The sequence below is a fragment of the Peromyscus leucopus genome, chromosome 10 (assembly GCF_004664715.2).
Source record: "Peromyscus leucopus breed LL Stock chromosome 10, UCI_PerLeu_2.1, whole genome shotgun sequence".
Taxonomy (NCBI): Eukaryota; Metazoa; Chordata; class Mammalia; order Rodentia; family Cricetidae; genus Peromyscus; species Peromyscus leucopus.
The window spans coordinates 74545292-74562373 of NC_051071.1; the positions used below are offsets into that span (position 1 = coordinate 74545292).

At 43.6% G+C, this 17082-nt stretch overlaps 1 protein-coding gene across 9 annotated transcripts in view; it reads left to right on the plus strand.

Moving 5' to 3' along the window:
• Rufy3 (RUN and FYVE domain containing 3) overlaps positions 1-17082 on the plus strand; it is a 79741-nt gene that overhangs the window by 20863 nt on the left and 41796 nt on the right. For 2 of the 9 annotated variants that reach the window (XM_028889640.2, XM_028889863.2), the window contains exon 2: positions 9572-9625. The exons of 6 other annotated variants lie outside the window; for them this stretch is intronic. In XM_028889640.2, the coding sequence (XP_028745473.1) occupies positions 9572-9625 (54 nt within the window). Of the gene's footprint in view, positions 1-3961; positions 4281-9571; positions 9626-17082 lie in introns of those variants that run through there. One more of the 9 variants, XM_037209140.1, reaches the window with a different exon arrangement.

Here is a 17082-nt window from a genome sequence, read left to right on the forward strand (position 1 = left end):
TCCTACACTTATTTATCTTTTGGGGGTATCTGTATGGTTTGGGTGGCTAATAAGTTGTTTGTTTGTTTGTTTATTTTAATTCCTCAGTGTAGCGCTGTCCAGGGCTCAGTGGATAGAGTGCTGGCTGTGTGAACAGAGGAGCTGGTTCTCATGCCCAGCACCCACATGAGAAGGGTGTGGCCGCACAGGCGTGAAATCCCAGCACTGGGAGGCAGACAGGAGAAGGAGCCCCCTGGGGCTCTCTGGTCAGCCAGGCCGGCCTGACCACTGAGTTCCAGGTTCAGTGAGAGGTAGAGAGCTGCTGAGGGTGACACTGAATGTCAGTATCTGGCCTCCACACGTGCCCATGCTCGCACACCTGCATCCATGTGCATAGATACGTATACCACATGCATAATGACATTCACATGCACAGAAGTTTTGGGGGGGGGGCACCCATCTGAAATGTCAGCTGCTTGGGAGTCTGAGGCAAGATGATAAAACCTAGATTAATCCTTACTGCCTTCCAGTTCCCTGGCTCAAAACCAGATAAATGGTAGGTAAGTTACCCTGTTACCAGGAATGGTCTAGCTCTCCATTGCCCTCTGATAGGGAACCCATCATTGAGAAGAGATGCGTAGATGGTTGGTTAACTGTATTAAACACACAAACAAGCAAAAACATTTGCTTAACTACAAATTTGAAGTTCTTTTTTGTTGTAGTTTGTGTAGTTTTGTTGTTATTGTTTCTCTGTGTAGCCCTGGCTGTCCTAGAACTCACTCTGTAGACCAGGCTTGAACTCACAGAGATCCACCTGCCTCTGCCTCCCAAGTGCTGGGATTCAAGGTGTGCACCACCACCCCCAGCTTCTTTTTTTTTTTTTTTTTTCAAAGGCAGGATCTTACTGTGTAGCCTAGCCTACCCCCAACCTCCTGAGCACTGAGATTGCAGGGTTATTGACTTAAAACACTCTTCTCAAATACAGATAGCAAAAGAAAAATACTATGAAGAAATTATTTGTTCATTTATATACTTATTTATTTTAAGCAGGGTCTCACCTGTAGCCCTGGCTGGCTTGGGAGAAATTACATGTTTTAGGACATGTTGAGAAATGAAGCTCTGCTCCTTTGACTTAGGTTGCCATAGAGACCGTGTGTGATAACAGAGCATGCAGAGGTTGATGCTGCAGAACCAGGGGTCCCTCCAGCAGGCGGCTTGGCCTTGCTGGTCAGATGTGCAGCATCTGTACTAGCAAGGGAGAGAGGATTGTAGGAAAACCAGTGAGCGTAGGACTTCAGACCAGGAGTGTGTGTTTTTGTCTGTTAGTTTGTTACTACTGTTGTGCATCCCTTGAGGCAAGTTTTAGTCCTTGGGGCCTTGCTCTCCAAGACCTCGTAATCACAGTGAAGGTTACAGTGAACTGAAGATACCAGAGGTTCCTGTGAAGCAAGTATGGACTGCTGGTTTGTCCAAGGGTAGTCCTGTTTTCTTAGAAACTGGAGTGTGGGCTTCAAACCCAGGCAGCACTTACCACTGATGGCATTTCCCGAAAGATGGTACAGGTGCAGGTTTGGAGTAAGGGTTTGGTGTCCAGTGGGAATATACTGCTGGGTTGATCATCTCAAGGTGAGAGAGAAGGGCTTGTCATCTAGGGATTGTTAGACATGCTGATGCCAAGATCTCCCCGTTAGCATGAAGTACGTCTACCCATCCATGTTTCCTGTATGCAAGCATAGCCAGGGAATCACATAGGTGTTAGTAAAAAAATAAGTACAGTGTGTATTTTACAGGAGGAGCACGAGGAGGTCAGAAGAAGGCATAGACACTGTGTTCCATAGACTTTGTGTGCCATAGACACCTGTGTGCCATAGCCACTGTGTGCCATAGACACCTGTGTGCCATCATCAACTGTGTGCCATAGACACCTGTGTGCCATCATCAACTGTGTGCCATCATCAACTGTGTGCCATAGACACCGGTGTGCCATAGACACCTGTGTGCCATCATCAACTGTGTGCCATCACCACAATTTTTAATACAAAAATAACATAAACATGCATAAGAAAATATAAAAATTGATTATCTTTAGATAGTGATATTCAAGTGATTTCTATATTTTTCCTACTTCTTTACACCTTCAGCGTAGTCAACAAAGGGTGTAGTTTTCTAATCCATAAATCACTTTTTTAAAGGTTTTTTTTTAATTTCTTTCATTCTTATTTTATGTACATTGGTGTTTTGCCTGCATGTATGGCTGTGTGAGGATGCCAGACCCCCTGGAACCGGCGTTACAGACAGTTGTGAGCTGCCATGTGGGTGCTGGGAACTGAACCCGGGTCCTCTGGAAGAGCAGCAATGCTCTTAACCTCTGAGCCATCCCTCCAGCCCCTATTTTTTTTTTAAAAAAATATGTTTATGAGTGTAGTTGCCCACGTTTCAAAAGAGGATGTCACATCTATAGTTGGAGATGCAGACAGCCATGAGCCATCTTATATGGGGCCTGGGAACAGAACTCAGTTCCTCTGCGAGAGCAATACCTGCTTCTTAACTCCAAGTGTCTCTCTAGCCGGGAAAATGACTTCCCCCTACAAAATACTTATGAAAACCTGGGCACTTGTTGACCCATTCATCTCACTTCTACCCCAGTACTTCCTGTGAGAGGAGTTTCACATGTGTGTGAGCAGAGACCGGAGCCCGAAGCAGAAGCATCACTTTTTTTTTTTTTTCATTTCCCAATATATTTTTCAATTCTTATTTTATGTGTGTGAGTGTTTTGCCTGCATTTATGTCTGTGCACCTCATAGGTGCAGTGCTAATGGAGGCCGGAAGACGACATCGGATCCCTTAGACCTAGAATTATAGATAGTTGTGAGCAACCATGTGAGTGCTGGGAATAAACCTAGGTCCTCTAGAAGAGTACCCAGTGTTCTTAACCACTGAGTCATCTCTCCATCTTTGAATTTGCACTATTTTTTTACATTTCTGTTAAAAGTGACAGTGTTGTGCTTGCTGGCTGCCACGCCCATGAGCATGTCAGTGCCGTCCTGTGTGTCCAGACCTAGGCACATTCAGCACAGCATCTCCTTTATTCCCTTACATTCCCTTAGCTTTTTGGGGGGTGGAGGGGTGGCAGCTTGTATAGCTCAGGCCAGCCTCAAAGTTGCTGTGTAGCAGGTGGACGTCTTTGCTCTCTCGGTCCCCCGCCCCCACCTCTTCATCCCAATTGCTGGGATTGCAGAAGGAGGCCTCTGTACAGGGTTTGCTGCTCTCCTGAATGCTCAGAACACAAATCCTGGGGGCCGGAAGGTGGCTCAGTGGATGAGGTGCTCGTGTTGTGCGTTCATGTCTCCGGAGCACGTTCAGTCTGGGTGCAGTAGTGCATCCCACCCGTGCTGGCAGCGCCGGGACAGGAGGATGGATGCCTGCTGCTCACTGGCAGTCGTTCTAGAGAAACAGAACTCTGTGGTGGTATTGTGTTCCCCAAAATATTGTGTACTCTAATAAATTTATCTGGGGTCAGAGAACAGACAGCCACTAGATACAAAGGCTAGAAAATGGTGGCACTCACACCTTTAATCCTAGCATTCCAGAGATAGAAATCCCTCTGGATCTCTGTGAGTTCAAGGCCACATTGGAAACAGCCAGGCATGGTGACTCACGTCTTTAATCCCAGGAAGCCAGCCTTTAATCCCAGGGAGTGGTGGTAGAAAGCAGAAAGATATATAAGGCGTGAGGACCAGAAACTAGAGGCTTTTGGCTGGTTAAGCATTTGGCTGGTTCAGCATTCAGGCTTTTAAGCAGCAGTTCAGCTGAGACCCATTCCGGATGAGGACACAGAAGCTTCCAGTCTGAGGAAACAGGACCAGCTAAGGAATTGGCAAGGTGAGATAGCTGTGGCTTGTTCTGTCTCTCTGATCTACCAGCATTGACCCCAATAACTGGCCTCGGGTTTGATTTTATTAATAAGAACCTTTAAGTTTCCTGCAACAGAACTCTGGGCTCAGTAAGAGTCAGCATCTCAAAAAAGAAGGTAGAAAGCGATAGAGGACATCGCCCCGCACCCCCCACACACACACACACACATAGCCCTTTTGCAATCAGCCCTTGGGGAGACTTTTGGCACATTTGTTGCCAGTGGCAGTTAGTCTTAGATTTATAGTGTCAGGTTCTCAGTCGTGTTTATGTGTGCACAAGGCAGTCTTTGTGAACTCCATGCAGAGCCAGGGGCAAAGTACTCTGGACAAGGTTCACCTTTTCTTGTCGCTCTGCTGGGAGAGCCGTGAGTCAGGCCACCCTCCTCGGTAAGTTTTACCCTCCTAGCCTCTGGATTCTGTAACTTCCTAAGTCTGGGTAAGAAATACTAGATTTTGCTTGTGTTTCAGTCCCACAGTCACTGTCTGAGATTGCTGTAGGCGGCCTGGAGGCCTCTGTGACAGCACTGGTGTGGGGGAAGATCAGAACTGGCCCTCTCTGAGTGGCTTCCTCTTCCTCCCGGAGGTTACTCTTAGTCTTGCTTCTGTGGTTCTTTGCAGAGGCTTACAGTTTTACTCTCTGGTGGACAGAGGTTCTGTGTTAACCTTTAATTTAGGCCTTAAGAAAAATAGACTGTTTGAGTTGTTTTTGTTTAGTTGTTTGGGTTTGTGACAGTGTCTGGCCATGGGCTCCCAGGCTGGTTTTACCCTCCTGCCTCCACCTAGCAAGTGCCAGAGTTTAGTGTGTTCGTGTACCATGATGCCTGCTCCCCTGTGCTTTTAAAAATATGTAATCATTGTGTGTGTGTGTGTGTGTGTGTGTGTGTGTGTGTGTGTGTCTGTCTGTCTGTCTATGTGGGTGTATGTAATGTGTCTGGGCATGCACAGGACAGAAGAGGACATCAGCCTCCTGGGAGAAGGGATTAGAGACATTTGGGAGGCACCAGGCTTGTTACATGGATGTTGGGGTCTTCTTCCGTGCTCCTAACCAGGAAGCCATCTCCCTCACCCACCCCCACCCTTTGCGTCTTTGTCATGAATGGAGGAGCCCCCACGGACTCTTCATTGGATTGTCAGCTTCAGCATCACAAATAAATGAAGCCATTCGTTCTCATCTCTGAAATATAAAATCATTGCAGATTTTTCTAGCAGTGATAGTGGTTACATGAAACTCAGTTTTATCCAGATTGCCGGAGTCCCAAGCCTGGGTATCTCGTTCCGGCTGGGAAGAGCGCACTCGCTGTGAGTGCCCACGGGGCCTCTGCTCTCAGCTTCCTTGCTTTCTGGCTTTTTGACAGGGTGGGGTTGGTTTGTGTTTTTGTGGTACTGAGAAATCAAACCAAGGGTCCCATGCATGCATCAGCAGGTACTCAACCACTGAGCTGCATCTCTAGCAGAGAGCTTTTCTCTTGTGGTTTCTCTAGCCCCTGCCAGTTGCTGTGACCACCCGGAAGTGTTGGGGAATCGCTATGTTGCCCAGGGTTAACTTAAATTCGGCATCCTCCTGTCTCAGCATTCTGAATAGCTTTCAGGGGAGTAATCCTTTATAGTTTTTGTTGTTTGGCGTGTGTGTGTGTGTGTGTGTGTGTGTGTGTGTGTGTGTGTGTGTGTGTGTGTATGTGTGTGTGTGTGTGCGCGCGCACGTGTGTGTAAAGTGTGTGTATGTATACAGTATGTGTAGGTACGTGTGTCCACATAAAGAGGCCCGAGGTTGACCTCAGGTGTCTTCCACTATCTCTTCTCCACTTTACTGTTTGAGAGACAAGTTCTCGCACTGATTGGCTGGACTGGCTGGCCAGCAGGCTCCACCCCAGAACTGCGGTTTACAGATATGGATAACCACGGGTTTTGGGGGTTCTACACTGAGATCCTCACCCTTGCACACCAGGTATTTTGCGCAATGAACCATCTCCTCAGCCTCCAGTTTTTGTTGGTTACTGTTCTAGAGAAAAAATAGGATTCCTTGAGCTAGAAACATTTATGTAGAAAAGTGAAACTGTTCCTAAGCAATTGTCTACTTTTCAGCATACTTAAATATCCCCAAAATACAAGTTTCTGTGTCAATATGTTCAAAGTAGTGGAATTTTAAAAAATGAAATGTTTAGTGTTATTATACATGTATATTTTCATTGAAACAACTTTATTTTGCTAAAGTCACAATAGACAAAAAAAAATATAAAATAAGAGGTAATACATTTTACTTAATCTAGATGCTCTTTTTGAACATGCATGCCCAGTGTTCACATACATACTCACAGTGTTACACATCTGTGGTCATCTCCTGCATTACCTGTATGTTTTCCCTGCAGTATCTTAGACCTGTAATTCCAGCTGTTCAGAAGGCTGAAGCAGGATGTTCAAAGGTTCAGGGCCTATGTAAGCTACAAGAGTGGGTTTGAGGCCAGTCTTGGCAATTTAATGAGCTCCTGTGTCAAAATTTAAAGGTACATTTTTTTTTTTTCTCCTCGAGACAGGGTTTCTCTGTAGCTTGTGAGCCTGTCCTGAAACTCGCTCTGTAGCCTATGCTGGCCTCAAACTCACAGAGATCCATCTGCCTCTGCCTCCCAAATGCTGGGATTACAGTCGTGCGCCACCACTGCCTGGCCTGGGTCAGTCTTAGAGATGGGAATTAAGCTGTTTAGCCAAGGTTGCTTCAGAAGCTTCTTGGCCATGCTTTAATACTGACATCTGGTGCAGTTATGAATCTATATAGCAAATACTTTTTTGTTTTGTTTTTTAATACTGAGTCTCTATGTAGTCAGGAACTCGCTCTGTAGACCAGGTTGGTCTCAAACTCAGAGATCTGCCTGCCTCTGCCTCCCAAGTGCTGGGATTAAAGGCGTGTGTCATCACCGCCCGGCCTATAGCAAATTCTTAAGCCAGGCCTGTCTGTGCTGTTAGCTAGCAGGTCATTTGAGATTGCTTTCTGTTCCTGTAAAAAGCACCAACTCCGCCGGGTGGTGGTGGTAATGCACAGCTGTAATCCCAGCACTTGGGAGGCAGAGGAAAGCAGATCTCTGAGTTCAAGGCCAGCCTGGTTTACAGAGTGAGATCCAGGACAGCCAGGGCTGTTACACAGAGAAGCCCTATCTAGAAAAACACCAACCCAAACCAACTCTGGGTAAGAAAAGGTCTGTTACATCATACATAATGGAGGGATGTCAAGGTGGTATGTATGGCTCAAGCGAGAACCTAGAGAAAATTGCTGGAGGTTCCTTCTTTCCAGGTTACACTAGCTCGGTGCTTCTCAACCTGTAAGTGGGGACACCCGTGTGGGTCGAATGACCCTTTCACCGGGGTCGCATGTCACATAGCTTGCATATCAGGTATTTATTTTACGATTCATAACAATAGAAAAATTACAGTAGCAACAAAACTCACTTTATGGTTGAGCTCACCACAGCACAGGAACTGTATTGGAGGGCTGCAGCCGCCGTTCGGAAGGTTGAGGAGCTGCCGTAGGTTGTGTCAAGTTGACGAACTAACCAGCCGACAGGCATTGCGACTGCGCTTGTCTCTGGTTTGTAAGTACGCGTTTTCTTGCTACTTCCTGTTAATATGGTTGTTTAGAGCAGGAAGAGCATGCTTGAGGCAAAAATATACTCTTTCGAAAAATGGAGAGTTAGGAAAGAAGCAGGTGTTGTCTGCCCCCCACTCCTTGAGTTAATGTATCAATACTGTTGTAACTGGAGAGGCAGAAGCAGGTGATTCTCTGTGAGTGTGAGACCAGCCTGGTCTACAGAGTACGACCCTGTCCTCAAAACAAAACAAATATTTTATAAAACGTAGAGTTTGGGTTATAAAAGGATAGCATGCCCCTTCTTTTCTGGGGAGGTGGAGTGCTTGCTAGCCACACCTCAGCCCACTGTCCGTTCTGCAGTAAATTCCGGGGACACCCGAGGAAAGAGAAGTGAACGTGAGACAGCTCTTGACCTCTGTGAGAGGAGACTCTTCTCGGTGTTTGCGTTACTCACATACCTTTATTGAAAGGAAACCGACCCGAACATGATGGTGTATTTCTGAAATCCCACCTACCCCATAATCCCAGCACTCAAAAACCTGAGGCAGAACGATTGTTCTGAGTTCAAAGCCAGCTTGAGTTACAGAGAGTGTTCTAGGCCAGCCTGGGACAGGCTATGAGTGTGGTCTTGTAGAGATGGGGGGTGGGGAGCGGATCAAAAACTGTGCTCCACATAGGACACACTGAAGGAGACATCAGAGAGACCCTTGGTAGACACTACACTTTCCAGATCCTCGGCACAAGTCTTGGAAGAGCTTTGTTTTTGTCTTGCTAAGGAGAGATTCTGTTTTATTAGGTGACCAGGGTTTAGTGAATGGAAGGTAAGATGGGATGTACAGCCTGTTGACTGGCAAGATGCCACAATGAGTCTGTAGAACAATAATGTGAAGGGATGGCTGAAAGCATGTTTGCATGAACGGTGACCTTCTGTGGCATACAGTGGCTGCACATAACACAGTCAAAGGATTATAACTAGAACAACATGCTCAACTGTGTCTACACTTAAGATGTTTAGGTACCAGCTCACCGTGACGATGGGAGCATCCTTTTCCTATGTGAGACACTTCCTAAGGGATATTTGCACATACAAAGCCACAGCTTTAAAAAACAGTCTCTGGTAACTGGAGAGGTGGCTCAGGGGTGAAGAGCACCTGCTGCTGTTCCCGAGGACCAGAGTTTGGTTCCCAGCACTCACATTTGGCCACTTGGGTTACAACTACCTATAGCTGCAGTTCCAGGGACTCTGGCGCCCTCTTCAGGCTTCTGTGGACACCAGCACATGTGTAGTCTACACACAGAAACACACGTACACATAAAAAAAACAATCTTTAGGAAGAAAACAAACTCCTGGAAGCCTGAAGTATTTTTCATAAGTGTTCCTGAACTCATTTGGTAATAATGCATGCCTTGCATTTGCTTGAGGCTATATTAGACTTTATTATTTAATCTGAATATCCATTTATGTCCTGCAGAATGGATATTCATATTAAATTAATATTTGTGGTTGTGGGATGCTGCCCACACCTTCCTAATTCTGCATGATGAAGGTCACCTGACTTTAGTGACTTTTAGGTGGTTTATTTTATGTGTCTTCAAAATAGCATCTTTTGTCTTTGTCCTGTGGGCAAGAGTTAGAAATTATGCTTAGATTTTTTATTATTTTAAGAAAAGTCAATTATTTTCATCATGAGATTTGCCCTGAGTCTAAAAACAATTCCACATGCTTTCAGCTGTACTGAAGTGGTCAAATAAGTGCCGAATGGTATTAATGTGGCATACATTAGATTTCAGAGTCTGATACGGTTTTCAACAGAAGAAAATCTGTGTTGCTTGTTTGTGAAGTGAGCGTACTTGTTTTTTCGCATTGAAAACCGCGGAGTGACCAACCTTAGCTTTGAAACATTCCGTAATCACAACGATACCTCGGCCTCCTTGGTCATAGTCCCGGCCCCTTTCCCTGCTAGCCTCTGTGTTAAATGACTGAGCCCCAGGCCGCCTCCCTCTCGGTACCCCTTGTGAAGTCTTATTTTTAATAGCACTTTCCTTTCTTGGCTTGCATGACATTTTTCTTTCTTTTCCTTTCTTTTTGCCGTTTGCAAAGACTCTTGGGAGGATTTGACAGATTTGGTGGAGCAAGTGCGTGATGATACAGAAGGTGCGTGCCACACCAGCATCTTTCAGCTTCTCCTTTCTGTTTCCTTTTCCTTTACTCCTTTTCTTTTTTTATTTTCTAACCACCTATTGATTGTCTTCCATAAGAAGGAGTGTCTGATTTGGGTTTTGTGTACCATGGCGATCACTGAGAAGTCCCTGTGCTTGCCTGCAGGTAGTACAGCGTTCTGTGTGTTTACAGTGCTCCTCAGGGTAGTTGTCAACACTTTTAATGACAAGGGACATTGATTTTTTAAAATAAAAAGAGTAACATTGTAAGATTACATCAAACTTTTCTATGACTTATTTTCAAATTTGCTTTTATATTTGTGAATTTCACAGCGGTCAAAAGTAATAGCAATTTTTGAAAATATTAAAAGTCCAGCCCACTTCTTAGAGTATTGGATCTCTGATATCTTTGTTTCAGTGGTCTGCATCAAGATGATACAAATTATACATCACTGCCTCTTGAATCTCTTTAGTTTTTTTCCTAATGACAGCGTTATTGAGATGAATTTCTCACACCAGGTAAAGACTACCCTTTTACAGAATACACAATGATTGTTAGTACATTCACAAAGCTGTGTGTTTCCGTCACCACCATCCAATTCTATAATGTTTTCATCTCCCTAGAGCGGAACCCCTGCACCCATTATCAGCCATTCCCTATTTCTTGTACCTCCCTGTCCGTGCCAATTCCCCGTGTCCTTTTCATCTTTGTAGATTGCCTGTTCTGGACATTCCATAGAAACACTGTCATGAAATACACGTCTGTTTGTTTGTAGCTTCTCTCACTTAGCATGTTTTCAAGGTTCGTCCATGTTATGGCCAGAAAACACTCTGTGGTATGAAATGCCATATTTTGTCTATCCATTATGTGTGTGGGGAGATATTTGACATGTTTGGGGCTAATTGTAAGGAATGTTTATGTGAAAACACACAATGGCTCCATAATGTTTCATATTGAGAAAATATCTTGAAGTAGAATTCTAGTATAAAATGATAATTCAACAATTTTTAACTTATTTTTTTACTTTATGTGTATGGATGTTTTACCTAGATCTATGTCTTTGCACTACAGGTGTACCTGGTGCACATGGGGTCCAGAAGAGGGCATCATGGGACAGTTGTAAGGCTCCATCCATATGGGTGCTAGGACTCTAAGCCAGGTCCTCTGGAAGAGCAGTCAGGGCTCCTTACCAATGAGCCGCATCTCCAGCCCAGCCCCTGACATTTTTGAGAAATGTCGGGCTTGTCTAAAGCACCTGCACCATTTACATTGCAGCCAACAGTGCCTAAGATTGTAATTTCTTTAGATCCTCCATTAGTACTTGCTAGTTCTGTTTTCTGTTTTTAAAAACTTGTTATTAGTTTTGTGTCTGCATGCATATATGTGCAATGTGTTCCTCTCTCTCTCTCTCTCTCTCTCTCTCTCTCTGTGTGTGTGTGTGTGTGTGTGTGTGTGTGTGTGTGTGTGTGTGTGTGTGTGTTGTCCACAGAAGCCAGAAGAGGGTGTCAGATCATCTGGAACTGGAGTTACAGATGGTTATGAGCTGCTGTTATGTGTGTGCTCATGTCTGAGCCGTCTCTCCAGCCCTCTTCCTTCCTTCTTTGTTTTGCTATTATTTATTTATTTATTTTCTAAAGATTCATTTATTTATTATGTATGCAGTGTTCTGTCTGCACATATTTCTGCACACCAGAAGAGGGCCCCAGATCTCATTACAGATGGTTGTGAGCCACCATGTGGTTGCTGTGGAAGAGCATCAATGCTCTTAATCTTTGAGCCATCTCTCCAGTTCCTTGTTTTTTATTTTTTTAATTTATTTATTTATTTATTTATTTATTTATTATTTATTTGTTTGTTTGTTTGTTTTTTGGTTTTTCGAGACAGGGTTTCTCTGCGTAGCTTTGCGCCTTTCCTGGAGCTCACTTGGTAGCCCAGGCTGGCCTCGAACTCACAGAGATCCGCCTGGCTCTGCCTCCCGAGTGCTGGGATTAAAGGCGTGCGCCACCACCGCCCGGCTTGTTTTTTATTTTTAAGACAGGGTTTTACTGTATGTTTTTGACTAGCCTGGAATTTTATATATAAACCAGCCTGGCCTTGAGTTTAAAGAGAGAGCTGACTGCCTCTTTCTGCTGAGTGCTGGAATAAGGGCATGTGTCTTTTTACTTTCTTGATTGTGTTCTTTGAAGCACAAATGTTTTTAATTATGTTGAAATAAAGCTCTCTTTTTTTTTCTTTTGTTGCATACTCTTTGGGTCTAGTCTCATATATCTAAGAAAAGATTGCCTATCCCAAGTTTACAGAATTGGATCTATGTTTTCTTTTTTCTTTTTTTTTTTTAAGATTTATTTATTTATTATGTATACTGCATGTCAGATCTCATTACAGATGGTTGTGGGCCACCATGTGGTTGCTGGGAACTGAACTCAGGACCTCTGGAAGAACAGCCAGTACTCTTAACCGCTGAGCCATCTCTCCAGCCCGGATCTGTTTTCTGTAATGAGTTTTATAGTTTTAGCTCTTGAATTTTGGTCTCTGGTCCTTTTCTTTTCTTTCTTTCTTTTTTTTTTTTTTTTTTTTTTTTTTTTCTTTGGAGACCAGGCTGGCCTCGAACTCACAGAGATCCGCCTGCCTCTGCCTCCTGAGTGCTGGGATTAAAGGCGTGCACCACCACCGCCCGGCGGTCTCTGGTCCTTTTCAATGAAAATTTTAAAGTTGATGTGTGTGTGTGTGTGTGTGTGTGTGTGTGTGTGTGTGTGTGTGTACGTGTACGTGTGTACATGCACAAGTGCAGGTGCCTGCAGAGGCCAGAGGTGTCAGATTCCCTGGAGCTGGAGTTGCAGGTGGCTGTGAGGTGCTTGATGTGGGTGCTGGGAACCAAACTTGGGTCCTCTGCAAGAGCACTGTGCACTCTTAACACTGAAGCATCTCTCCAACCCTTTTCTTTTTCAGGATTATTTTGATTCATCTGGGTCCTTTGTATTCCTATAGGTATTTTAGGATAAGTTTGCCAGTTCCTGTAAATAAGACAGCTGGGGTTTTTGTTTTTTTTGTTTTTTTTTTTTTTGTTCTGTTTTGTTTTCAAGACAGAGTTTTTTTGTGTAGCTTTGTGCCTTTTCTGGATCTCGCTTTGTAGACCAGGCTGGCCTAGAACTCACAAAGATCCGCCTGCTGTGCCTCCCAAGTGCTGGGATTAAAGGCATGCGCCACCACCGCCCGGCGGCTGGATTTTAATAGGGATTGCTTTGAATCTACATTAACTCAAAGAGTATTGCCATCTTAGTATAATTCTTTGAAATCCATTGACATTGGATTTCTGTTTATTTTGATGCTTTAAATTTTCGTTTTCACATTCTGTTTTCAGTGCACAAGACTTGCACCTCTCTTGTCAACTTATTTCTAAGTATTTTCTTTTTGGTTCCATAGAAGTGAAGTCATTTGTGAGCTGCTCATTGCTAATTTGATCCCTTCTCATCTCTAAGGAATATACTCCAGATCCAGTTGATTCATGAAACTGTAGTAGTACTAAAGGCTATATGCAATATGATTTTCTATATATTTCTCAAGGAAAACATTCTGTTTACTAGGCAGGATGAGAGATTAACATTAGCTAATAAGAGATAGAACAATATAACAGTATAGCCTAGTAAGGTTGACTGGACATGAGCCTCACATACTTTGTGATACTGAAGCACAGCCACAGCGTATCTTTTCTTTCCTTTTACAGCTGAGGATGTTCATTTTCTCACGGAACAATACACTGTCCAACAGACTGTCTCTTTGGTCTATCTAACTTCACAGCATCACTACTCTTGCATTTTCAGGCCATTATTAAATAATGGCCATTAATAAATAATAGACACACTATAATACTATAACTAAGGCAGCTTCTGAGTGACTGACAGGCATATAGCTTATATTGCATAGTATTGTTTGTTTGTTTTTTTTTTCTTTTAGGGGCCCGCCACCCAGCTCCCAAATAAATCACACATGGAAGCTTATTCTTAATTATGAATGCCCGGCCTTAGCTTGGCTTGTTTCTAGCCAGCTTTTCTTTCTTTGTTTGTTGAGATGCAGTCTTTTTCTTTTTTCTTTTTTTTTTTTTTCATATTTCAACATGGTAACAGTTTAATGAAGATTTTATAGTTACAGAAGCAAAGAAAGTCATAAATCAAGACACTTCTCAAATACATGGGTGGACCATTAGTTAGGCAATTACTGCAAAATGGGGAAATCTCTGTTACAGGCTTCAGGTGACATTCTTAGCCTTAGGGCTGGGGGGAAGCTGTGGTCTCCTAAGTTCATACAACCTAAAAGGTTTCAGATTATAGCCAGCTTTTCTTAACTTTAAATTATCCCTTCTACCTTCTGCCTCTGGGCTTTTCCTTTCCTTATTTCTGTAATTTTACTTTCACTCTTTTTTTGTTTGTTTTTTTTGGAGACAGGGTTTCTCTGTGTAGCTTTGTGCCTTTCCTGAAACTCCCCAGGCTGGCCTCGAACTCACAGAGATCCGCCTCCCTCTCCCTCCCGAGTGCTGGGATTAAAGGCATGTGCCACCACCGCCTGGCTACTTTCATTCTTACTCCGTGGCTTACTGTGTAGCTGGGTGGCTGCCCTCTGATGTCCTCCTCCTCCTTTGGCTACTTCTTCCCTTCCAGATTTCTCCTTCTATGTCTTCTCTGCCTGCCAGCCCCACCTATCCTTCTCCTGCCTTGCTATTGGCCGGTTCAGTTCTTTATTAGACCATCAGGTGCTTTAGACAAAGTAACACAGCTTCACAGAGTTTAATAAATGCAACATAAACAAAAGTAACACACCTTAAAATAATAGTCTATAACAGCATAGAGATGCCCAGACAAAGGGGTGATTCATTTCCATTGTGGGCAAGAAAGGAATACATTTCCATTACACTACATAGAAAAGCATGCAATTTAAAACTTATTAGTCGTTTATTTCTGGAATTTTCCATTTAATATTTTTAGATCACTGTGACTTGCAGAAAGCAATATGCCAGGGGAGAGACTGGTGTACAATTAAGTCTTGTATTGATCTTGTATCCTGCAGCCTTGCCAAGTGCACTTATTAGCTAATACTTGGTTTATGGACTCTTTAAATCTACAGTGTAGTCTCTGAAAATATGATTTTACCCCTTGCTTCTCATCTAGATTATGCCTTTGTTTTTGTTTTTCCTAATTGCCATGACTCTCTTCTACGGCATTATTTAGAAATGGGAAAAGTGATCATATGAATCTTGTTGCTGACCTTCAGCGGTCTCTCCTACCCATAGATACTGTATTAGATAGGAGTTTTTCCGAGTGCATTTTACCAGCTTAAAGGAATTATCTTCTCAGCTGGCCTCACGCCTCTAATCCCAGCACCGGGGAGGCAGAGGCAGGTGGATCTCTGTGCATCTACAAAGCAAGTTCTGGGACAGCCAGAGCTGTTACACAGAGAATCCCTGTCTTAAAAAACCAAAAGAAAAAAAAAAAAAGGAAGAAGAGGAAGAAGAAGAAATTCCTTTCTTTTCCCAGTTTGTCACATATAAATGTTTCTGGACATGTCAGCCATTTTGTCTGCGTCTCCTGGGATCACAGTCTCTATTGACTTGGACTGCATTGCTTGACTTATGTATGTTGAACTCCACACCTCGCCTTCTGACATCAGTCCTCCTTGGCTGTGTTAGTGATCTTCTCTGCATGTTGCCAGTGTTTTGTTGAGGCCTTTTTTGTCTTCATTCATAAGGAATATTCCAGTGCAGGTCTCTCTTTTCTTTTTCTGTCCCAAGGAAATATTGGTATGGTAGAGAAAGTTAGAATAGTTTGTGAAACATTGATATTAATTCTAAATGATTGATTAACTTCAACAGGAAGGTCATTTGTTTCTGGTCTTCTCTCTGTGGGACTTTGTTTATGCTTTATTACTAATTCAGTGTCTTTGCTGTTATATCTTTACTCGAGTTTTCTGTTTCTTGTTAGTTCTGATTGGTATGTATTTTTCTAGGAAATCACCTACATACATTTTTCCCTTACAATTTCGCTTGTTGTGGTGGTGGCGCACACCTTTGATCCCAGCACTTAAAAGGTGGATCTCTGTGAGTTCAAGGCCAGCCTGGTCTACAGAGTGAATTCCAGGACAGCCGAGGACACAGAGAAACCCTGTCTCAAAAACAACTTTTAAAAATTTTTTTTTTTCTGCTTGTTTCTGTAAGATCAGTGAACCCAGTGTCTCATGTTTCCTTTCTCTGGTTTCAGCCATTCTACTCTTCTGCTGGTCGATGGATAAATGTTGGCTAATGTTTTCTTCTGTTGTTGTTTTATGGGAAGAAGGGATTAGGTGGGATTACAGTGTGAGAGGGGATCTGGCTCCTCTAGGCAGGGCCTCCGGGCAGGGCGGGTGTGGCACTGGAGCAGGAGGCAGCCTAGTGTTTTTGAGGCAGAGCATTGCCAGGTCGCCCAGGCCGACCTCGGGTCATGACCCTCTTGCCTCTGTCTCCTGGGTACTAGAATTGCAGACACGGGTCAGTATTTCTGGCTTTCATATCGTTGACCTTTATCAGATTCAGCTTTGAGTTTTGTGATTTTTCTGAAGTTTGGGGGTTTGTTTGTTTGTTCCCCCACTATTTAGTTATTTCTTCTCCATTTAATTTCATTCATTCTGCTTTCTGGTGAGCTACCTCATTTATATTTATAGTATTAGATGACATATTATATTATTGTGTTATTTGCCTTTGTGGAATCCTGAAGTTTTGACACACTTAGAGACAAGGATCTCCTAAATTGGTGCCTCTTCAACTTGAATGTGTAAGCAGATTGCCGGAGTTTCACTTCCTGGTGAAAGGTCAGAACATGGTTCCCTAGCACCACTAGGCCTAGGCTCTAAACCCCAACAGTTCCCATGATCTGATGCTGATGCAGGACCACAGAGGTCATGGTATTTGGTGTCAGAGTAATTGGGGCGGGGGAGGGTTCTGAATGGGGACATGGCTGTTTCTCTATATTCGTGGATCTTTCTGAGCCACTCGGAAAAGAACCAGTGTTGCAGTGTGTCATGAGGATGGTTGCTATCAGTGTTTGTTTTCACAGGACAGAGAGTTATAGAACTCGTCCAGCTCTCTCACTGTTAGCTCACTGCAGGGGGCGTGGCCTCCAAGTGACAGGATTCCTTGCATAAAATCAAATGTTCATTTACACAGTAAATAGTTGATACCAAAGATTTAGAGTGGCTATAAACTTTTTAAAAGAGCCCAAGTTCAGCAGAGCCCATTTTGGATTACACGGCGAACAAGAAAAGATAGCAATAAATATGAATGAACTTATGATTAGATGCTCTTGACCGGCCACTTTCACAGAGTGCCTCGTGACAGTGGTGCAGAAGTCAGTTTCTTCCGCCTCACTTCCGCCGAGTAGAAATGCGTGTGATAGCTGACACAGAGTTAGGAGCGAGTGCAGCCAGGA